The following is a 24,298-nucleotide window of genomic DNA, read 5'->3' as shown; positions in this document are numbered from 1 at the left end:
CCATTACTCCGCAAGTCGGAACAACGACTTGTGGGGGGGGGGGGGGGGGGGGGGGTAGGTGTTGGATTTAAAATCCAAAACCTTCCCTAACAACATCCAGTGCCCCCCTCCGCAAGTCATTGTTCCGACTTGCGGACTAATGGTAAGCGGAATCACAACGCGGTCGTTGTAACGACCGCGTTGTGATTCCCTGTGGGGAAAAAGACTGCGGGATGACGACATACAGTTGTAAAAAACATTATCATTTCCAATATCAATAGCTCTAACTTTCACAAATGCGAGACCGATTGCACTGCAAATGCTTGTTCCTAGTTGGGACTGCTAGGGAAAATCTGGCAGTACTGAACAGGAAACCAAACAAATGTTGCCTACTTTTACCGTTCTCTGGTAGAAAAGTCAACACATCAGAGCCATTTGTATTTTGTTTTTCAAAATCAACTTCCTGTTGAGGAGTCTGTTTTTGAAAAACAAATAACTTTGTCGAGGGGGCGCATTAAAAATAGCCTTCTCTCTGCTGAAGGCACAGATATCCTCACCCAAGTGGCGAAGATCTCTCAATATTGCTGTCGGGACTCAGAAGTAATGTGTGAACTACACCTTTATTTACAATCAGAGACAGGACAAGAAAGGGTGGAATCGCAGATGGTTGTTGCCTTATAGCTGTGGCAATTGCATTCAGTCTTCTGCAGGGGGACCAAACAACATCCCTTCACAGACCTGGCTGGCTGACAGGCATACTGCCAAACAGTAAAAAAAAAAAAGCCCCTTAGACAACAAGGGTACATCTCAGATGTTACTTTTTCCAGCCTTAGGTATCACAGCTCACTATCACATCCTCACCTGAGGGGTACATCGAGTCTGCGTTTCGCGTGGGCGTGGTCAGCTCATCCTTGGGCCTGGTCGTTAAAGTCAGTGTGCCAGGTAGAATGGTTGTGAGACCTGATGTCATGCTTCGATTCACTACATGTGCCAAGGTAGGGGACACCATGGCAGGTAAAACAGAGGAGGACACTGACACCCTGTTGTGCTTCTTGCTGCATTTGACATCTTTTTCTGGAGATCCAGGTTCCTCAATCACTTCTCCTTTACTGGTACAACTAAGATTTCACAGATGGGAAAGAAGGTAAGGCAGGATAGAGAAGAGACAAATGAATAAGAGAAAAAATGTGAATACAGGGAGAAAAGAGTGAAAGAGGATAATAAAATAAAATGAGCGGATAAAAGGAAAGGATGGGAGAAGAAGAATGAAAACTAGGTTAGTCATCAACAGATAATAGCATACATTGGGGCATATTTACAAACAATGTCGGAGCGTGGTGTTAAGCCAAATTTGGCACTGCGCACTCCGACATTTTTAAAATACAGGGATGCGGTGCATTGACAAGAATACGGCACACCCCTGTGCTTCCCCTAGCGCTGGTGCTAAACAAGCTGCCTAGTTCCAGCGCAGGCAACCCGCGGTCATGTTGCAAGGCTGCCTGCATCAATAATGACGAGTTGCTCATTCTATGTGTGCTACAGAATGCTGAACGCATAGAAAAGAGTAAAAAAAGAGTGAAATTTATAATAATTTCTCCTTGTTGCCCTATTCTAAACCTTCCCTGGCCATAGTTTTTATGGCTGCCCCAGCCATGTAAATCTGGGGCAGCATCAAAAAGCAATGAGTGTTGCGGTGGGACGCCCACAGCAACACCCATTGCACGCCCCTTTGCTGCAGACGACTGCGGCGGAAAGGGGCATATTTACAAGGGGGGTGTAAATATGGGGAGTGCTGTATGCCACTGGAGCGTCATCAAAAGTGATGCTCTGGTGGCGACAGGGGCTTGTAAATATGGCCCACAATTTCCTTCATCCTAATGTTATAGTAACGCCTTGCAACAAGAGACAGAATAGGGCACAAATATTTTTTTCAGAGGGAATCACACAATCTTCTACATAATCAGAACAAACATGTTTTAGGCAACCATACTTTCAACTTCATTCAAAAACTCAAATACTTTGTTTGGCACTGTTGGGAAATTTCGTTCATAGAAATGGCTAGTCCTTGCATTTTGGATCCAAAATCGTTTTCAACTACGGTTGGATATCTGTTAACCGTTTCGTAACCATAGCTCACTACACCTAAAAGTAAGGGGTCTTACTTACAAGCCCCTTGCGCCGCCAGTGCGTCACTTTTAATATGGGGAAAAGTGACGCACCAGCGGCGCAAGGGGCTTGTAAATAGCCCCAAAGGTGTTTATCTCTAATAATACCCCACCTCTGCTAAACTGTTCATCGATCACCAATCCCAGCTAAACATTATGCACATTTCACGTAAGCAAACGGCTAAACCGGAGCAGCATAAGTCATGTTTTTATTTCATTGTCTTGCAAATCAGTTCATAATCTGGAAACTCTTGTAACAAATACGATGAACTTTAGATGCTATTCGAAACAAAATCATAATTATCTTTCCAGTCTTTAATTCTTATCTTATATACGTTTTTTTAAAAAGTCCTAAACTAACGCACCTTATAAAAATCAGTAACATCGGGAGAAAAATTTGGTAGAAACGTAAATTGAAAAAAAATTATTGTAGGAACAGCCTGTACAATTCGAAACAAAAGGCACAGCCTGCACCAGTCTGAAAAAGACACAAACCTCGTTGCTTTTTCTCGGTGATAGGCGCAGTCCACGAACATGTTAAACCAGAGACAAAGTTTGAAACAGTCTGAACATGACACATTCACCCGACAAAAATTCAGAAGAAGAGACAACCAGCAAAAAATCTGGACAAGAGACGCACTGCAAAAACTTTGCACAAGAGACACAGCCTGAACAAATATCTAATCAAGAGACAATGCATGCAATATGTACCATAGACCTAACCAGTAAAAAATGGTTATCAGTGCCAACGTGCAAAACATCCGAACATATGATGCAGACTTCAAACATTCGGAACAAAAGACCCAACCTACAAATATTCTGAACAAAACGACCCTGCAAAAATCCTACACGAGAGATACAATTTTGTGAGATTGTAAATAGGGGACATCCTACCACAAATTCACAGTCTAGGTAAGACAATCAAATCAAAAATGGAATAAAATGCTCTTGGGGAGAAAAATACAGCACAGGTATAATCATAACAAAATCTGCACAAAACACAATCCACAAACACTCTAAACAAGAGACTCACTGAAAATTGCAAGAAAAAGATGAACACTATGAAAATATTAGATAATGGGCTTATTCTATGCAAATTCTGTAGACAAACCTCCTGCAATATGTCTGAATACGAAGTAAACTGCAATAATTCAGAGCATCAGGATTCTGAAAGGAGTTCTGAACACAAGACACAAAGTACAAAAAATGTACATGCGAGGTATCCTCAAAACAATGTTTAGAAAAGGCATATCCTGCAAAAAGTTTGAAAAGAGATGTAGCATTTCAAATTTAAACACCAGAGAAAAATTGTGTATTATTAACAAGATATATCTAGCAAAATGTTATGAACAAGGAACACTTCTTGAACAAACTCTGACAAGACACCATGCTAAATAGCCACACAATTGACAGCCTATAATAATTATACACATGAGCCATTCTGCCAAATCTGAACAAGAGACACATACTGAAAAAATTCTGCACAAGACATAGAACCATCTAAAGTTGTATAAAAGACAAACATTCTGAAAAAGACATGCCTTACAATAACTCCGGAAAGAGACACAGCTGAACATATTCTATACAAGAGACACAACCTACAAATATTCGACAGGCTGAACACACATGAGATAATAATGTTCCACGTTGCTAGGAGGACCGAAAACACATCGCTAAACGTACTTACTTGGTCCAGGGTCGGCATGGCTGGTTAGCGCTGGAAAAGTAGCCTTGCTGACAGGGGATACATCCTACAACCAAAAGACGTCTCATTAATAATGGAATTCTGCAGTTAATACCAGGTGGTAGACATATTCGTACAGGGATCACACCACAGGAGGGTGTAGGAATTGCTCAACACAGGCATGAGTATCTAAAAAGCCACTAGGGCTAAGAGACATGGGATTCCTTCCCAGCTAAACAGTATCAACCTTTGGGTAAAGCCAGGGCCACTGAAATTGTGCGACAGGGTGGGAACAAATTATGTGTCAGGGTTGACTGAATTATGCATCATAATGTGGCACATTTTGTGCCAATATTATTGCATTGTTTTGTCTTTTTTACACATATAAACGTTTTCTGGTCAAGGGTTCAACCTCATTAGTAACAGTTTTTCACTCAAATACAGTATTGAGCAACTTAAAGGTGACTAGTCAACTTTTGAGGTGTAACTGCCTAATTTGTACATTTTCAACAATTTGAGGTAGAAACAGTTGGGGTATAAACATCTGAAAATTATATAGCAGATAAAGGACTACGTGGCAAATGGGGTAAATCCATAATTATACAGAAAATGGCACAGGTACAGAATCATATAATTATATACAGAATCATATAATTCTAGTGTCCCTGGGTAAAGCTCTTCCCTAAAAAATCGCTGTGTCTGAGGGGAGATAAGAGAAAAGAAGGCGCCTGGTTGCTATGCTGATAACTAGCAGGGTTGGTGCAAGGAGGTTTGCTGCCCTAGATATACCAACCCAATCTACATCTTCTCTAAACCCATGACCTTCCTCAACACATAAAAAAAAATTGAGCACATTACACACACCTCGCTTCAATGTTTAAAGGATTAAAATTGTGTCTTCGCTATACAACAAATGAGTAAAACATCATGCCATGCTTTTCCTCCTACTTGCTACAATTTGGATAACTGTAAGTGGTCTTTCTTTCCTTTCTCCTAGGCAGGAATGAACAGTATGTTATGTTGCAGTGATTTCTGTCGGGCAGGGTGCCATTATTATGGCCGTGCAGCCCTAGTACGGGTACCTTCTGACATGGAATTTGAGAATCCCCTGTAGAACCTGGTCGGATCTTGCATGTCGACCGCATTATCAGCTGTGGGTTTTTGGTTCTTTTCCGGTTTCACTAAGTGTGACAAAATTATAGATATGTGTGTGTGTTATGGTGTTTGATGGGTGCGGTCTGAGGTCTTAGCAAATCTATTGGGTCCCTACTGGGATATTTGGCAAAGCATATTTGCCAGCACGAAGTGTGTTAGTACAGTATATGAAGCTGCAGGGAGCTGCCGAAGAACTCAGATAGTCATCTGTTAGCCTACCTGCACTATATGCTGGAAATATGTTGGGAGTTATTTTTAATGCATTCTATTGTACATTGCTTTGGGGCTTGCCGAGAAATGGAGTGATGTTGCGAACATGGCGATACTCAACAATATGGCATGCCTGTACTATGTTTAATGCATGTGTGGTGTTCTGTCTAATGGAACTATAGGACAGTTTGAAGGTTTGCATAATAAACATATGATGTGATAATATTTTTTATTACAGTAGTTATAATTTCAGTTGAGTTGATGATAATATATTTTATTCAAACGCCTACAGTAAGGTGTGTGTGTGCTCATGCGTGTGTACATGTGTATATATGTGTGTCGGGATCCGGGCCAGTGATGCCCAGTGGTGACTGTGCTCTAAGGGACTACTGTTGGTGGGTCAATGAGTCGAGGATTATCAATGTGAATGAGCAAAGCAGGGGATTACATCTTATTTGTCAGGCACCCCTGTAATTGTTCTGAGTGAGCTTCACACCTATTCACAAAACACAAATATGATGGGTAGAATGCTTGCAAAAGTGCCAGCCACTGGCAATTGTTCAAGACAAATTCTAGTCAATTGTTTCTTTGTTCACTATACCACCAGTGACATGGACCACTCACATGCAATTCATACGCGGTCCTAGACCAATAGGAACACTCCATCCTAAGCTCCGAGCGTTGGACCTCCCTTGACAAGAACACAAGCAAGTGAAGACTGCTTCAAACTTGTTGCAAATATGATGCAACTTGAGTGCTGTAATAGAGAAGGAGCTCATCTCTAGGCATATTCTTCATACATGGGGCATCACATTGGAACACAAACATGATGCTTGAAAGAGTCTCAGCCCCTGGGAATCGCTTGGGCTACATTTCAATCTTTTTCCCTACTATAAAACTCCTTACATGAACTAGCCATTCAAGCATTTCGTCCATCACATTTGTGTTTCCCTAAGTTTGACTGAGGACGCCCAACAAGGCTGACACAGGCTATGTTGGTTGTGTTTCACTTTAGAGTGGACATGTTTGGCTTGTTTGAGGTGAATTGTTCCTCCTGGGGTAGACCAAATGTTGGATGACATACGGTGGTCCCATGTCTGGAGAAAGTGAGCAAAAAAACTGATGTACTGCAATGCAACTGTGTCTAACTACCAATAGCTGAGGCTAATTCAAGCATTATGTTATGTTATGTTCCTGGGTATTTGTTGAGCGCGCGGCTACTCCCAAGAGTGTCCCGGCGTTGAGTGCTGCTGGGGAACCCATCCTGGCTTTCCCTGTGAGATGGTCCCTACTTGGCATCTCCAAGGTGAAGACATGCATCCCCGGCGCTGATGGGGCCGTAAGTGAAGATTAAGCAAGCTATTGCCCAGAGTTGCTGAGTGGGATCCATGGTTAGAGTGGGCACCGAGGGTAGAATTATCGTGTCCGCTGACCTTGGTCCAAGACCCTGTCGCGTCGGGAATCGAACCCTGGCCGACTTCTGCTTCCGGGTCTGCCGCCTCTAACCAGTGAGCCACACCACCCATCATCTCTTTTCCTTCTCAGTCTAGCAATGAAGTCAGCTCAGTACTTCAGCTGCAGGATCTCACAAACTACAAACCTTCTCACCAGAATTCTGTTATTCAAGACCAGTGACTAGTTTGCCTCAGCCTCGCATTGGCCATGATAATCAGATAGTCCTACCACAACCTAACATTAAATAATATGTATTTGCTGATTTTCAGGGCTCTTATGTTGGAAGATTACTGATGCACAGATTACAGACTGGCAGTCTAAATCACTTGACTCTCCCTTCCTTATCCCAACACTTACACAAATGAGAAGGTGTATGCCCCTTCGAAGAGAGGCACCAAAATAATAACACCATAAAATTGAAAGAACATTGTCTTACTCATCCTCGTGATACATTTTCTCCCTTGTGAGGGTCTTCAAAGAGACTCGCAATAGTTCTTTTACAGCTCATCACTTCAGCACTGAAGCATTTTCAATATTAAATACAATGAAGCCATAGCTGTTGCTTATTTATCTTATGCAACTAACAACCATTGACAAAACTTGTAGTAGGTGTACTGTAACTTCCTGTAGGTGTAATGTTACTTGTATTATATAACAGGATGCAATGACAGAAGCAGTAAAATACCAGTTGGGTGGCACACTATGCTAAGCACAGGTTTTTGGCTTAAGTGTTTTTAAGCCACACCCTTAATTACACCGCCCATGCCCCTTTGAGTCCCCCACTATACCCCCCCACACAGTTTTATCATCCCATTTAAGATCTGGGATGCCCCATAAATGATTTGGTGTTAGAATGGTCCGCTTCGGTGTAACTTACCACCGTGGTGTAACATGAAATGATAGGGCACTCTGGTCATTGTCACGGCTTGACGAGTGGGAGGTTATCAGTGGTAACGGAAGAAGGGGATTGGGAAAACGATCCTCTGATCAGTTTTGTTAGCCCCTCCCCAGACAGGTAGAATGCTGTTGATAGGGGCGGTGGCTTACCTTGTGCAACAATTTGGTGGCCAGCAGGGCACAAGCAGGTGGTGTGCATTTGGTTACCTGGCTTTGTACCCCGGGGGCACGAGCAGATAGCATTCTCTTCCTTGGTGCATTTCCGTACTTCAGTGCTTCCCCGATCTGGTGGAATACATACCAATAATGATGTAAATACTGCTTTTTATGAAATGATACACACTGCAATAATAATGTCACGAATAACAATGATAATAAAGCGTTGTGAAGAAAGGGCCCTTTGTCAGAATACATCTTCCCTCTTTTGCAGAGACTCTTCTGCAGAACCCTCAAAGACTCCCTGAGGGAATATTTTTCACCCATTGTATGAGATGCATGGTCTAATGTGTGTAATCAGGATTTCCACCTCTCGGGAGTTAGGCTGCCATTAATTCAGTAGCCGAAGTGGTACGACCCCCATGGGTAGGATTGACCCTTATTATGGTTATTACTGCCCAAGTCTGGGATGGGAAAGGGGCACCTCAATGTTCCTTGCTTGTAATGAACCCTGTAGCACCCTCTACCATCCCAGATCTACCTAGTTCCCCAGGTTCATGCATGTTGTTTATCACAACACCTAGTCTGGAAGGAGTTCAAAGAGAAATCTTTTCAGAATAGTACCTTTTTTAGTAACTGAAACACTTTAGTTGGGTTAAATCTTAGTGTAGGATTGAGGGTGTACCACAGTATTACACCTTGTACTCTCAAGGTTCTGCCTCCTTACTGCAACAACAATGACCATTAAGGGATAAAGTGAGCAAACAAAGACTAGAGATTTCAGGCTAGGATGTAGAAGGGAGCCAGTTTCTGCAGGTAGAATGGGTGGGTGGCTCAAGATGCTTTATGGCCAAAGCAGAGGATCTTGACTTGGAACCTGGTTTTAGTTGGAAGCAAGGGAAGAGCTTTCAGGGCACCATGATGTGGTCGCATTTGAGTTTGATAAGGTGTTTTGGGCAGCTTGGTTCTGTGGTTCAAATATATCTGAAGTAAATATTTTGCCTCAATGTAGTTTGCAAAATATTGCTGTTTTGGGAGTTGATTTTCCATTATTAATTCCAATGTGGCAATGTTTTTGTAAACAATACCTAGGACACTATATTTGTTGTCGTATGATATTTAGGCCACAATATTCTGGTACTAAACTAGTTCTGTAGTCCTTTTTGTCTGGCAGTGCATTTCTTAGTGAGATCTGTGGCAACTATATTGCAAAATTCTAGGTGGGCCTTTAAGATGTGGCTCAGTGGTGATTGCTTTGGACTGCTGGGCGAAATTTCCAAAGTACAGAGAGTTGAAGGTTGATTTCTTTGACCACTGTGTTGACTGGAAAACGAATGACAGTTCAGAGTCACAATGTATCCCCAAGGTCCTAGATTTTATGGAGGTAGATGGTGGTGACTCAAATATATTGGGCCAGTTGAAAGACAGCAAAACCAGCTCAGATTCTACTTGAAAGATCTTTGTTATGTAATCTTAAGAATGTCAACTGTAAATATGAGATAAAAGAACAACTTTACAAATACTAAAAAATAAAATCTTGAAAAGATAAAAGAAGAATAGTCAAATGACAATAAAAAATAAGCAGGGGTCAATAGTGGTCTACTGGGAGAGTATGTAAAGGACATAATATATTTACAATTAATACAACAGAGTATAAAGAATTGATCAAGAAAATAGAGAAAGAAGCAAAAGAAAATAATTGGAACATTGACAAATTGTGTACTTTTTTGATAATGGAATATCCAAATATGTATTTATTACATGATTCCTAAAATACACATGGATCCTAATGATCCTTCATTTTAAACGATTGTGGCAGGAACACATTCCATGTTCCAGTCGGCAGTGCCCTACATCAATTCCTATTTACAAACGATAGTTAAAAGAATGAAACATGAGAGACTAGGGATTGGTGAAAAAAACGAGGAACAACTTTCATGAAAGGCATATTACTTGCTGTGCACAATGGGTGGACACAGCTGAAAATCATGTATGTGAAAGTGGAGGAGTTTATAGAAGAAGCTCTGAGAGAGGAAGATTGCAAGACACATAAGGCTTTTCTGATGCAATTTATCAAGATTGTCCTTACATACAATTTTCTAAGTTGAAAAATAAATAATTTCTAGAAAACACAGTATTCTCTACGGGATCTAATGTTGCCCTTTCAGTAGCAAACCTATTTATGAAGATTCACATATAAAAGAATATATTGGAGAAGGATACCTGGAAGATTTGAAGATTACTAAAAGATAATATAGATGGAAAATCAGTATTTATACAAAACCCAATAGTAGGAAATAGCCTGTTAGTGACTTCTACCTTCCACCCTGCAACTCCTAAAGAACATTTACCTTACAGGCAGATAATCCACTTTAAAAGAATCATATTGGAAGAGGAAGAATTTATGGCACAAAGAAAAGTAAAAGGAGAAATTCCGATAGCAAGGAAACAAGGAAATTATTTTTATAAATTTGGATAAAAAGATACAAAGGGTCAAGAGAGAAAAGCTAAAGATATATAAAAGACAACTGGTAAAAGATAATTTGATTCTTTTTCTAAAATATTCTCAACAGTCTTACTGGATCTAAAAAACTAAATCGAACTGGTATTGGAGAATAATACAATTTGATTCGGAATTGAATAAACCGTTTAAAAGTTTTCATAGCAAATGGAAGAAGTTTGGGCAAAGAATTGATAAGAGCCAACATAAGAAATGAAGAACAGTTTCAATTCCTCAAAAAAAGGCATGTTTCTGTTAGTATTGAATGAAGGGAGGTCTAGTTTATATGATGATGGAAAGTGTAAAGCCAAAAAAGAAGTGTCAGCCTGCCATTAATGCGAAAGGCGGTGAATTTGAGAGGAGGTGGTGAAGAAAGAATGTGCATGAAGTTAGTGATTGTCAGACTAAGACTGGAATATTGATTAAAAACAGAAAGAGAAAGGGTTAATATATGAATAATAGCAGTATGCTTTCTTTAATCATGCGGGTGGGTTATAAATATCTTTCTCTTTTAGGAAAATGTGGTTTTAAGGATAAATATTATCTAGGAGACATATATTGTTGCCTCTTGAAGAAAAGTAAGGCAGCCTTGAAATGCACTGGGGTTTATTATTTGAACCATAAAACGACAATTAGAACACAAACTATTGTAACTATTGTTTGAGTTCAGAAGTCAGAGTTTTGCAGTTACAATATATAGAACAATAAAATAAATGTAACTGATCAGATCGCAAGAGTGCAGTTATGTGGAAATTGGGAGGCCCCAATTGACAAATTGTCATGTCCTCCTTCGCTTCTTGCTTGGTCGGAAGTGCGGTGTCCTGAACGTGTGTTGACACTCCCTCCGCTACAGTCCACCAGGCAGGTTGGCCGTCTAGTCGTTGTGCAACGGAAACAGCGGACGTCACCAGCCGGCCGACGCTTCCTGGGAGGTCTGTATAACAGACGCGAAGGCGCCCACACCGGCGCTTCGTATTCGTACCCTGAGCCTCGCAGGAGCGCTGAAGTGCTCGCGACGGCTCTCACAGCAACCGGACTTGCTGTCCGGACCGCGCAAGGGCGCCCACAGCCTTCACAACCCCGCGACTCGTGCAAGGGCACAGAGTCGCGTCCAGTACACCCAAGCACAGGAGCGCCCTCTCTTTTGTTTCCGCGACTCATGCAAGTGCACGGAGCCGCATTTCTTGGGCACCAGCGCAGGAGTGCTCACCACTGTAACACACCAGCGCAGGAGCACCTTTCTTTGACACCGCGACCCGTGCAAAGGCACGGGGTCATGCTATCTCCTTGCCCACACCAGCGCAGGAGTGCATGTACTTTGACGTCGTGACTCGTGCGAAGGCACGGAGTCGCGCTATTTCCTTTGCCCACACCAGCGCAGGAGCGCATTTACTTTGACGTCGCGGCTCGTGCGAAGGCACGGAGTCGCGCTATTTCCTTTGCCCACACCAGCGCAGGAGCGCATTTACTTTGGCGTCGCGACTCGTGCGAAGGCACGGAGTCACGCTATTTTCTTTTGCCCACACCAGCGCAGGAGCGCATTTCCTTGTACCACGACCCACGCAGAGGCACGGAGTCGCTTCTTCCCATCTACCCGCACCTCCACAGAAGCACTGCATCTCAGGTGACTAAGTCGTGCTTGTATCTTGTGTTGGTTGTGTTTGTTCCCTGTGTCTGGCGCAACTGTTACCCCTTCCTCCACTCTCGCCCTCAGGTGGTGTCAACACAAGACCTAAAGAACCACAGAGGGGGCCCTGCCACAGCCTCCTTTCACATCGCCCTCACCTTTCTCTTGGCTGCCTCCCTCAGTCCCCTCTTCGGCCTGGTTAGTAATTCGATCTTTCTGGGTAGAGAAGGGAGCAGGAGGTGGTTGTCCACGTCGTCCCCGTGGGATCTCTCCACAAGCAGGAGGTAAGTCTTGTGGGGACCTGACACAAATAAAAAATTACCGTCCCATGTCCTTCCATAATGATAATCACAGTCTGGCTCCATTAATTTCTGCTCCAATGAATACAGAACCTGGCCCAAACATGAGGTAACATTAGTGGGGATGTTTGGACTTTTATCTAGGCAGAGGTGGATTTGCTTTTCATCTGCATACAGTTGGAAGTCTACCAGGTACTGCTCTAGACTGTGTCGTTCTACATAGGTAGATATAAAGTAGAAGACACAAGAAGGATGATGTTTGGGGAATGATGTCAGAAAGAAAATTTGTGGATGGCGTAAATGATACAAGCCTAATTTTTTGACTATGGTCCAGAAGAAAAGAGTGGATTGATGAAAGAGCCAGGCAGCAATGTTAATTTTTGTTGGAGGGCCCTGCTCAAAAAAATCACGTAGCGCCCACATACCAAGAGCAACTGTTTTTATGTTCAGAAACATATTCTCCTGGGAAAGAGAAAATAAGGCTGCTCCAGCATCTGGGTCTTCTAGTAGTATAGCCAAGTTAGCTGCCTAGTAATTGATGAACAGGGTAGGCTTGCAGGGCCTGAAGAAGCATGGTTATCGTTTGCAGTGCCGTGAGACACCACATATTTCATCCATACCTTTACTACATATGGTGCATCTCTCACATTCGATGATGTTAGTACCGCTCTTGAACATTCCATTTGGGCATTCCAGGCATGTGGTGTCTTTTCCTCCACGACACCTCGCTCGCATTTCTTTGCCTGAAAAAACAAACAAGTTTAATTTTCATTGGTCCAGCTCACACATGCGTTGACCTGATTTTCATTTTGACAGTAGGGTATATTGTAGTCAGACATGCTTCCCAAAAGGTTTTTTATGCCCCTGTAGGATCAAGTTAACATCTTTTGCCCCTTTTCTAGTGCCAGGTCAGGCCATAGACATCCATCTGGACAGGCCTGCTGCCTCTCTTCCGATTGGCTATCACCCTAATTTAAGTGCGATGGTCAGGAAAAACAAGAAAAGGAATGGGTGAAGTACACTCTGTCTTTGTCTGTTGTAGTTTCCTTGTACTCATTATTGTACCAGAAACGTCATTCCGTAATGCCGCTTAGTGCTGTTAGGGTATTCTAATGTGTGCTGCTTACGGCACATCATACTTCTCCTCTCCACAAGACAACAACCGACTGCTGAACTGGGATTTGAACCTATCTCTCATTCCTCTTATTGCTGATAAATTAGTGTGTATACTCCTATATACACACAGAGAAGCCAAGCATCCCACTCATTCTGCACCACGCACCAAGTGCATAAAGACTTTTCACTTTTAACCTACAAAGATGGAAGGGAGAACCTCTTGTTAAAGGAAACTGGCAGAACCATTTATACATGGGAGGCCAGTAGGTATCCCCACTGAAGGGGACGGGTAAGAAGGCTTGTGCCGTCCCTGCCGAATACGCTGCTAGAACTACCAGTCTCAACAAGCATTTGCAATGCAATAGGTCTTGCATTTACGAGAGTTTGAGCTATGGCATTGTAAATGACAATACATTTTATTTATGTGTTGTTTTTAAAACAGATAAATAAAAGGCATTGTCATTTACAAAGCCAATAGCTTAAACTCTCGCAATATTGCAAATGCGTTTGGCGCCCGTGCTATAAAATATTATTGAAAGCATTAGGAGAGAGTGTATGCTGCCTGCAACAGCAGGCAGGTCAAAGCTATTTGAGAAAATAGTGCTCGGAGGCTATAATTAAAGCCTACCGAGTAACAACACACATAACAGGTGGTGTCGCTATGAGAGGTTACAAAATGAGATTAGGCGGTACTAAGGAGGGACTACTAAGCCTATTGACCAATGAACAGCCACAGTTTACAGTGGACGATGACACAAACCAATGAAAAATATGGGTGGAGCTTCAAGTCCTTACCTGAATACAGCATGCCTCACAGTATCAGCGCATGTGCTACCCAGGCTCAACCTAAAAAGTGAGGACATGCAAGACAATAGTAGTCTCTCACACAGGGATGCGTTTGTGGCATCCCTCAATCTCACACAGTCTTTTGAGTCTCAATCCGTTTACCACTAAGTCCCTACAATAATTGTAATTCTAATAGCTTTATGTCGGCACAAAGCCATAAAAGCAAAATAAAACAATTAATAAAATAAAACAATAAAACGTCTTCAACAAGACTTACATTAAATGGAGACATTAAATGTAATCTAAGCACTACTTCCACTAGATCTTTGGATATAAAATACGGTCTCGCACTCACATGATAGTACTTTACTTAATAAGATAATAAAAACATATATACACTCCTTAAATCTATTAATACTGGGTGCATATTCATATCTAACCAGAGTTTTATATGGATGCCTTAAATATCCAATTATAAATATGCATCACAACATAAAGTGACTTGTGCAGTTTCAAATACTACTACCTGTTCCTTGCGGATATGCTTAAGGAAGGATATATTACTAAATATAAATGATAACAAAATTCACCCTGCATCACACGTCACTGTTACATATTGTGTACAGTAGTAAAGGCATAGGACTAAATATAATGACTTAGATACCCAGTGTTAGCGGATCAGAGCACATTCCCAACAGGAACCTACTAACACCAAAACAAATTGAATGATTGTCAACATATTTAAGCATCCTAATGGCCTCTGTGTATTTTCTAACTCCAAGACTTGGACACAGTCGATTAATCAATCTTTTCCTGCAATTGCTATAGACAGGACAAAAAAACTGTACAGTTTCTTTGAAAGCGCTACACATTAAACACTGGGCGACATTAGCTTCCTTGTTTTGGGCCCAACTAGCAATGAACGAACCAATAGGCAAGGTTCCGTGTCAAAGCTGCAAATACAGGCGCCTAGCTAGTGTCGGATGCATATCGTCCAAAAAGTTCTCTTTCTGAAGGAGTTTTTAACAGAGAGGAAAATTTCCATCAGTGATCCTAAGCACAGCCTAGAGAGTTGGGCAGAGTCAATGGTTTGCCAATACACTGATTTAAGCAGTAACTTAGGTGTAGCCCTAACTGCACCATGGGAACTCCACCGACTCTCTAACCCTATTTCTATTAAGGTAGCCTTAATATACCTTATCCATGAGAAATTTAAGGAATAAACAGAATTTCTTCCAGGCCTTTGCGATAGGGGTTGAGCTCTGGGGTAAGCCAGATTCTTCTCCAATAGAGCAGGGGACGTAACCCTATTTTGTCAGAGATTGGTCTACTCTCAATCACAGGTCCAATGGGCAGCAGCAAAGGCGTGCTAACAGGAAGTCCTATAAGCTGCAGCATAAAACAGTTTTCAACAGCTGGAATATAGTCCACTTTGAGATGACCCCACAATTCGACTCCACATCACGGCGTCCCCAATGCTTTGAGAATTATGGGGCAGATTTATGTTCCCTGGCGCATCCCTGCAAAACAGCAGGAATGCGCCAGGGAAGATGCGTCACGCAAGTTTGCCCTTGCGCCACCGCAGGTGCGCCGCATTTACAATGCGGTGCATCGTGGCGCAAGGACAAGCAGATGCGTGACGCATCTGCCGGCGTAAGGTTGGCGCATTAATGGAGTTGCGTCGCAACCACGACGCAGCTCCAGCAAGGCTCGGGGTGCCCCTATCCCTAACATGCTGCGTCAATCCTTACGCCTGCTTCAAGCAGGCGCAGGGATTTGACGCAGCATGGCCGGAAAAGTGACTGAGTGAAATCTTGTAGATTTCACTCAGCCACTTTTCAGAGGCGTTCCTGCGCCGGAACGCCCCCCCCCTGTGCAGGTACGCCCACATGTGGCGCAAGCTTTACAACGTGACGCATCTCCCTAGATGCGTCATGTTGTAAATAGCCCACAGCATGGCGCTGGCTTTGCACCGCCGCTGCATCACAAAAGAGACGCAACGGCAGCGCAAATCTGGCGTAAGGGGCTTGTAAATTTGCCCCTAGGTATTTCTAGATGGGTCTAAACTGGGACCTTAATATCATCTTAATTATTCCCCCCGCCGGCTTGCTTGGCCTCACAATGGTCACCTGCTAGGCGAGCTCCTTTGGCCGATTTAAACTATCACATCGTCATTTGCACTCATGAGGGGTGTCCCCCGCTAAGCTTGCTGTGGAGCGCTGATTCAGCCAGGAAAGACTGGCAGAGTCCGGCCCGACACCTGAGGTCCAACCAACTCACTCAGTCAGAGTGACAAGTAACTCACTCATGTCCCAAAAGTGAGAATCGGTTCTGTTCCTCTTAATCACTGGAGGCATGCACACACCACCACGTGCATGGTGCGTGCTCAATGTCAGCACGGTTCACTGTCGCGGGCGGGTAATAGTCCTGCCTGCATCACCATCTGTCACCACGTGAGCACAGAGGCCGTTGTCTGTCTTTTATCTCCACAATGACTGATGTAGTGGAAATGAAAGACGGACTTCGGTTTCTTTGTCTCGGACTCATGCCTGCACTGCTCTGACGCCCGGGCTGGAAAGTGACTGGGCTGCTGATTTTGTTACTGGCCCTTGGGGCCGATTTTGCAACTATGCAAAATTGGCCTACAGAAACGAAACCGGTCTCCACCCTCGTAGCCTCACGGGACCTGTCCAGTCATGGTGCACAGTGCCGGAGAGGGCCCCCTGGAGCTTGGGGGCCCCCCATACTGCGGGGGCTATTGTTACGCCCCTGGGCAGAGACTGCCCTTCGGTCAATGGAAATGGACTGCTGTGGCCTTGGCGAGGTGTGAGGCCTGCGGTGCGCGCCGTCTGCACTGGCGGAGGGCCTACGCCTCTGTGATGCGGAACTGAGGTGCGGCTGGTGCCTACGTGAGGCTCAAGAGATGGCCTACAGTGACTGCTGTGAGGACCCGGCAGTGAGGTGTAGGGTGACGCTGGTGACCCTCCTAGGGCTGGGCTGTGGACAGATTGCATTACACATTGTGCCTTGGCAGGAGTTGGGAGTGCCCGACAAGCCATTGATACGTGTGTTGCCTGTGGGGCTTCCCTCAACTGTGCTGAAGTGTGGCAGAGTGCACATTCGGTTGAGCTGTCGTCTGCCGGGATCACCTGGGCTGTAGCAAGAGTGAACCGCTTTCAGTTACCATATTTCTGCATTTTTCACAAGTTTTTTTTATTTTTATTTACCTTATTTCTGTAGTTCATTTTATTTTAGAAGCAAACTGACAACATTCAAATATCAACCAAAAGCAAGTTTAAAAGCAATGAACAAATATGCATACCCCAATATCGGAGAAAGACGTCTGGGACAGCTGGAGGTACTCTTAGAAGATAACATAAAATATACCTCTGTGATATGGCACGTAAATAAAATCAAGCATTGGACGGGAATCAAAAAGTAAACGTTGACAATGAACTGTCTTGTTACTAAGGACCAGTAAAAACAAGAGGAAGGGGTAAACCTGCTGCGAGAGTTAGGAAAGAAAGAAGAATATGTAGAAAAGAGAGAGAAAACCAAATATACTCAATAATACACTCAATAATACATAGCTAAAATACAATACCATTAGCAAAGCAAATGGCTTTAACTTAAACAAAGGCGAGACCTATTGCATTTCCAATGGTTGTTTAGGATGAGGCATGCCTTGTTGGATGGCGAGTTAGCAGAGCCTCCAGAGCTGGCTTCTCTCATTTATTTGATATAATCGCAATCCCCATGTCGGGCAATCTCAATTTTATATGCTTATGAACAGGAGTGCAGACACCCCGCCACATCTAAAGCATGTCAGGAGAGTAGGGACGTGTTAGCCATAGAAATCAGTGAAAAGCAGTGCAAATACTACTACTCTGTGAGTCATACCGTATTCTTAAATAGGCATCACTTCTTGGTGCATTTCAAATACATTCATCCAGTATATTATACGCCGGCCCGACCAATTAAATATGGTTTAAGAACTGACTCGAGGTGCTCACGGTGTGGTGCGGAGAGTGCTGGGTTTGCACACTTGCCATGGTATTGCCCCAACATGCATGACTTTTGGCATGTTCGATACTTTAAGTGATATTGCGGATGGAACACTGGTCGCTGCGCCATTACTGGCTGTTAGGGTATGATTGTGATGTTTCGAAGCCCTTTCAACGTCTAGTGGCACTAGGTCTTCTAGCTAAAAGAAGGATTGCAATGCAATGGATATAAGGCCCCCTACCAACTAGCCTAGAATGACAGACATTACATACTGTAATACACAATCTGATAATTACCATGCATTGATGCCCCAAAAATATATGGGAACCATATTAAGCTTATTTGATACGTATGACTGCGGCTGCTGAAGGAGGCGAGAATCAGGAAGATGTAAGTTATTGTTGGTCTGTGGTGCGCATTCATTGATGGGCTATGCCACTTTCCTGTATTGGTCATCGCCACATTTGTACACTGTGGGAAGGGAAAAGATGGGCTTCTTGAACAATGGATTATATTATTGATGTCCACCGACAATGTTTCAGGTCAAGGCGTTATTTTCAATGTAGTGCTTAACTGATCATTCCTTTTCTGCCTTTTAGTACTTAGTCTTTAAGTTTGTACAGGATAAATTATGGTATGATGGTTGTATTTTTTATGCCGCTGCATTGTTCATTAACATGCAAAATGAAAATAAAGTTTAACATTTTTTATCCGCTGCCTGTTCCAACTCAAGCCTACGGCACATGAGGTGAGTATGCCACCCCATATGCTCTATCAAAGTTACATCCAGATAATCAAAGACACACTCAAGAAAAATGCCTGCTAACTTAAGGTTTGCCCTATTGAAGGTCCCTGGGTTTAAATCATGAACTTTGCCTTGCCTTCGTTGATCTCCAAGCCCCTCTCATTACAGAAGTTGGTGAAAAGATCCAACAGCCTCTGGTAAGCCCATACGTGTTTTAGATTGGAGCAACGTATCATCCGCAAAAATAAGTGCAGGGATCCTCAAATTAGCCAGCGTAACTGCATCATTATCACAAAACTCAAGATAATCTATAAGGCCATTGATTTACAATGAGAACAGTGTGGGAAAAAGCCCCCCCTCCCCTTACCCCCTTATTCACTGGGAATGATCCTGTTAGTACTCCTGCACTACCACATCTCACTTGTGCATAGCTATCAGTGTGTAACCTCACCGTGATGTCAAGACAGTAGGCCGGGACCCCCATCTCAGCAAGGATCTTCCACAAGGTCCTTCTTGGGACTAAATCAAATGCTGAACAAAGGTCCACAAACACAGCATATAGTCTGCCTTTGTCCAAGGTAATGGTTTTCCAATATAACATTTAGAGTCGGAATATCTGATCGATGGTACTAACTGACTCCCTGAATCCTGCCTGCAATGGGGTGAGTATTTCATTGGAAGCCATCCATTCCTGAAATCCTCCCAGGACTACTTTGCTAAACAGCTTCTGCATATTGTCAATGAGACTTATGGAACTATAGTTGATGGGGGAATTTGGGGGCCCTTTTTATAAATTGGAATAATTTCTGCTCCTACCCATGTAGGAGGAATTGGAACCCCTTTCATAATGACAGAGAAGACTGCTGAGAAGTGAGCACTCCAAACACTTAGTTCATTCAGAAATAAATCACCAGGTATTTTGTCCAAGCCTGGGGGTTTGTTTAGTGCAATCTCTCCAATGGCTTTTACCAATTTCGGAATTAGAATCTCACAAGGGTCCCTGCTTTGTGGCTGTACAGTAGTCTATTGAAGACCAGCCGAAAAGATTGTATCTTCTTCCCTACTGCTGCTACAGACCGTGTCCCAGGACCCGGATTCTGCGATACCAGAAGTAGGACTCAATTTGGCCCGCTGTCAAAATAGGGGCTAGTGAAATGCTCCACCGAGTCAACAGCTGCAATATTAGTTTCAATTGGGCAAGACTCATCCTGACTTCCCGTGGTCACCAAGTTCCAAAAGAAGCAATGGTATTTGGATCTCACTGCCTCAAGGAAGCCTAGCCAGATTACCCTCTGCCCCCCTTTTTTAGCATCCAGAAAAGCTTCTTTTATAACAACATCTGGCATCTAGAATCTCTAACCTATTCCTCCCCTTCACTGCCTTGACCAATTTAGTTCTGACCTCTACTAAGGTTGATTTGTACCAGGAGCATGGTGACCTACCTCCCTTGGCTTGTCCAACCTCCTCAAAGAAGTAGTTATTCCTTAAGTTGGTGAACAGCTGGTTATTTACTGTCACTACCACAATCACATCTCCTTGTGTTTGCTGATTCAAGCTAGCCTGGCTGAAGAGGGGTGAAACCCTGAAACCGGTCCTAGGATGCATGTTTCCGGTTCAGCGAAGACCTGGCATGGCAGTTGGGGCTGGACTGTTCCCATGAGGCACATGGTCAAGACTGATTTGCATATAGCTGGGTCTGAAGTGAGGTGGCGAAGTGAGCTAAAGAATGATGATGGATTCAACCCAGATCTGTGACTGGGGGTCAGTGTCTGTAAAGATTCAGCGCTCCGTCCATCATCTTCTTGTGTTTGTTTTGTTCGCCCTAAGTTGGCAGGGTATGCCTAGACGTAGGTCCCTCGGACACTTTGCCACTGGATTCAAGATAGCCGGGCTGATGAAGGGTGTTACCCAGAAACCGGTCCCAGGATGCTTGTTTCCAGTTCAGGGAAGACCTAGCTTGGCAGTTCGGGCTGGATTGTTCCCATGAGGCACAGGGCCAAGACTGATTTTTATATAGCTGGGTCTGAACTGAGGTGGCGAAGTGAGCTAAAGAATGATGATGGATTCAACCCAGATCTGTGACTGGGGGTCAGTGTCTGTAAAGATTCAGCGCTCCATCCATCATCTCCTTGTGTTTGCTTTGTTCGCCCTGAGGTGGCAGGGTATGCCCAGACGTGGGTCCCTTGCTCACTTTGCCACTGGATTCAAGCTAGCCTGGCTGATGAAGGGTGTTACCCAGAAACCGGTCCCAGGATGCTTGCTTCCGGTTCAAGGAAGACCTGGCTGGCCAGTTCGGGCTGGACTGTTTCCAGGAGGCACAGGGTCAAGACTGATTGGCATATAGTTGGGTCTGAACTGAGGTGGCGAAGTGAGCTAAAGAATGATGATGGATTCAACCCAGATCTGTGACTGGGGGTGAGTCTCTGTAATGATTCAGCGTTCCGTCCATCATCTCCTTGTGACTACCACACCCACAGCCTCCCTAGTGTCATCAGTTTTATCTACAGTAGTCAACTCTTCTAAACAGTCAGTGACAAAACTATAAATCCCACTGATAGATTCCTGTGAATAGGACACCCTGCTCCACTTGATCCTACACCTATTGCTCGCAACTAGTAATCTTCTATCATAGTTAGCATCAGGCCCATTAACCTTGCCTCTAAACAATAGATTACATTTTATTGCTGTATTAGAAAGTGCTACTATGGCTACCCTTGGGGGAAGTGCCTTTTCCACAGAGGGATAAGGGTGGTTAGAAAAGTTGGGAAAAGTTGTCGATACCCGCTCGTCAGGCTTCTGCAGTTTGGGAGACCATGACCTCAAATTACTTTTGCGTTGTCAATAAATTCCATCTAGTGTATCAAAGCGGTTGCAGGTAGGGATTGCATAGATATCTCCCTCTCTGGTCTGTAAATTGTAGAGATGGTCGGGGGGAAAGATAAGTTGATGTGGCTGAGATAGCTGCTGGTAATTAACCCTAAGAGGACAAGTAGGCGGTTTTTAGAAAAACCCCAATGACATTGGTCCGATGCGACCGTTGGATTAAAAATTATTTCCACCCCAATAGGTAAGTACTTGGCGAGCCTGGTGAGGATGCCGAAAGTTCCTAATGATACATCCCCATCACGATCCACTCTACCGGGCCCCAACCATGCCACCCTGCTGAGTAAGTAGAATATAATGAGCTTGTACCATGAGGAAATTACAATATTTTACAAGCCAATCCAATATTTTGATATATAACATATCATAGCGCTCATTCTCCCTAACTTGCAACTTTGGAACTCTGTTTAGTATTACCACGTATGGGTAGGAGGCTGGTTAACCCTTGGGGGCCTTGACTGATTCCCCACCCCATCTACAGCACATTCTCCTGAGGTAGAAATGCCCCTACGTAACAAATGTATCGTACAGCGCTGTGGAAGAGCATGAAAGGGAGGGGAAGCAGATGGTGGTTGAGGGGCCAAGGGACTGCTGGGAAATGGCTACTGGGGTCTGCCCTTCAGTCTGTTGCAAAATGTCGACAGCCCCATTACTAGTAATGTTTTGCTGTTCCCTTGTTGGACCACTGTTGGTGGCCTTAATGCCCCTAGGGGTTGTTGCATGCCCTCCAACTAGGTAAACACCAATTCTCTTAAAGGAGAACAATTTGCTTACAATGGATTTGAGACAGGCTAGTAGGGGACCAATTCCAGCCCTAAGTAGTTCTTTAACTTTACTCATACATTCCTTTTCTAGACATTCAAGACAAGTCAAAAGGAGAGTAAATTCTGCCCAAAATCACGTTTTGGTATTACTCGTACAATCTGCAGTGAATGTCTCTATCCACGCTGGCTTATTCACAGGATCCTGGCAGGCAAATCCCTCAGTGAGAGCTCCGTCAACACACTTGTGCCTGCTAGATGGTTTGGGAGCAGTAAGGGTAGATTTATTAGGAAAGAGTCGAGCACGCTTGGCTCTTCCAGATTGCTCTTTAACTCTACCACTGCATGAGGGATAAAGGTTAGGTGCTGTGATAATTTGGGATTCCTGACAGTCATTAATACGTGGGGAATTTAATGCCTCCGATAGTTGGGTGCAATGTGGAGAGGAAGAACTTGACCTCGTGATTGCTCAACCTAGAGGGCTAATCCCCCTTCTGTTAATTCTATTTCCGTACTGAGTATACCCAATGCCCTGTGAGGTATCCTGTATATAGAGGTGGTCTTGGTTGTGTGAGCACGGAAGAAAGGTAGTTGGTTATCCAAAGCTTTTCACTTGCCCATCTTATCAAAAGAATGAAAATGCTAGAGGAGCCTAATATCTAACAGGGAACTGGTCAAGCCCTTAATTTAGGAAAAAAATGAACATTACAGAATTAATCACAATTAAAATAGGTTCCATCCTTTTGCTTCTGCAACCACTAACTTCAATTCACTGATAGGAGCTATTACACAATGTCTTATATAAAAAAAAGTCAATGCAATCATGAAATCCAAAAATATGAGAGATCTCCAGAGTCAAAGTCTGAGGACAAGAGCACAGTCTCGGAGTGCCCCAAACATGCAGACTATTATAGCAAAAAGGTCCATCTCACTACAGTCTGTGCTTCCAGATAATAGGTAGTCCAAATGTCAAATATACCAGGAAGGAACTTTAATCTGCACATGTTGGCTGGGACAAGCAAATTGGATATAAAAGGGCACTCACCACACTTGAGTTTGCCAAACTTTTCAGGGGGGTGGCCCGGCCCAACCTTGTTCGGCTGTGGACAGGCGCAGACGGCCCGCCCTTAGCCTGGGCTCTGCTTGGGCCCGACCCACGCTGTTGGATGACAGGAGCGTTTTTCATCATGTCAGCCGAGGTGACTAGTCTGCAATCACACTACCTGGAGTTATACACATTGGGACTAAAGGTCTAACAGAGTCTTTGGGTCAAGTGAGAGTGTGATTTGTACAACTTAACAGTAGTAAGTTATGCAGGCTAACCCTTCTCCTTACGTTTCCTTTGCTGCTCCTCTGATTCTCCCATCTCTGTAGTATTATTTGTGAAGCCAAATGCATCTGTCTACAGTTTGACGTTGCTAGTCCTCCACTAATCCAGTCCCAGCAGGTATGCCTCTGGCCAGACAAGAACAACACTTGAAAAATGATGTGGCAAAACGCCATCTTCAAGTGTTCCCACATAACACAAGCATGTAGGCTACCTTCCCAATCCCCTCACCCTGTACTATTTCCTTCTGGCTAGAGAAGACTCCAGCAACCGAACAAGACTGGCAAGAAAATTGTGTGTAAGCTAACACGCAAAATTAGAGTGCCATCTCTGTTGTGGTTAATTGTCATAAACGTGTGGAACACCTGAAAAGAAAGTGCAATATATAAGAATGGTTCTCCCTCTAAAATTTGAATCTGAGTAGACAACTGGATTTGGATCAATTACCCAAGAACTAGATTTTGCCTGACCATCTTCGCTTATCCAGTGTTCACCAAATACTTCAAGGAGCTTTGCACACACGTGTGTAAGAAAGTCAGAATCAGGTG

The 24,298-nt window shown here is 43.7% G+C and overlaps 1 protein-coding gene across 1 annotated transcript in view; it reads right to left on the bottom strand.

Moving 5' to 3' along the window:
- TNFRSF4 (TNF receptor superfamily member 4) overlaps window positions 1-24,298 on the bottom strand; it is a 101,034-nt gene that overhangs the window by 21,585 nt on the left and 55,151 nt on the right. Inside the window, exons 2-5 of the mRNA XM_085615290.1 lie at window positions 12,748-12,870; window positions 7,696-7,830; window positions 3,832-3,895; window positions 841-1,097 (exon numbers count right to left, since the gene is read on the bottom strand). Of these exons, the coding sequence (XP_085471416.1) occupies window positions 841-1,097; window positions 3,832-3,895; window positions 7,696-7,830; window positions 12,748-12,870 (579 nt within the window). The remainder of the gene's footprint in view (window positions 1-840; window positions 1,098-3,831; window positions 3,896-7,695; window positions 7,831-12,747; window positions 12,871-24,298) is intronic.

The sequence above is a fragment of the Triturus cristatus genome, chromosome 1_2, assembly GCF_964204655.1.
Source record: "Triturus cristatus chromosome 1_2, aTriCri1.1, whole genome shotgun sequence".
Taxonomy (NCBI): Eukaryota; Metazoa; Chordata; class Amphibia; order Caudata; family Salamandridae; genus Triturus; species Triturus cristatus.
This window is presented reverse-complemented; position numbering and strand designations above follow the sequence as displayed.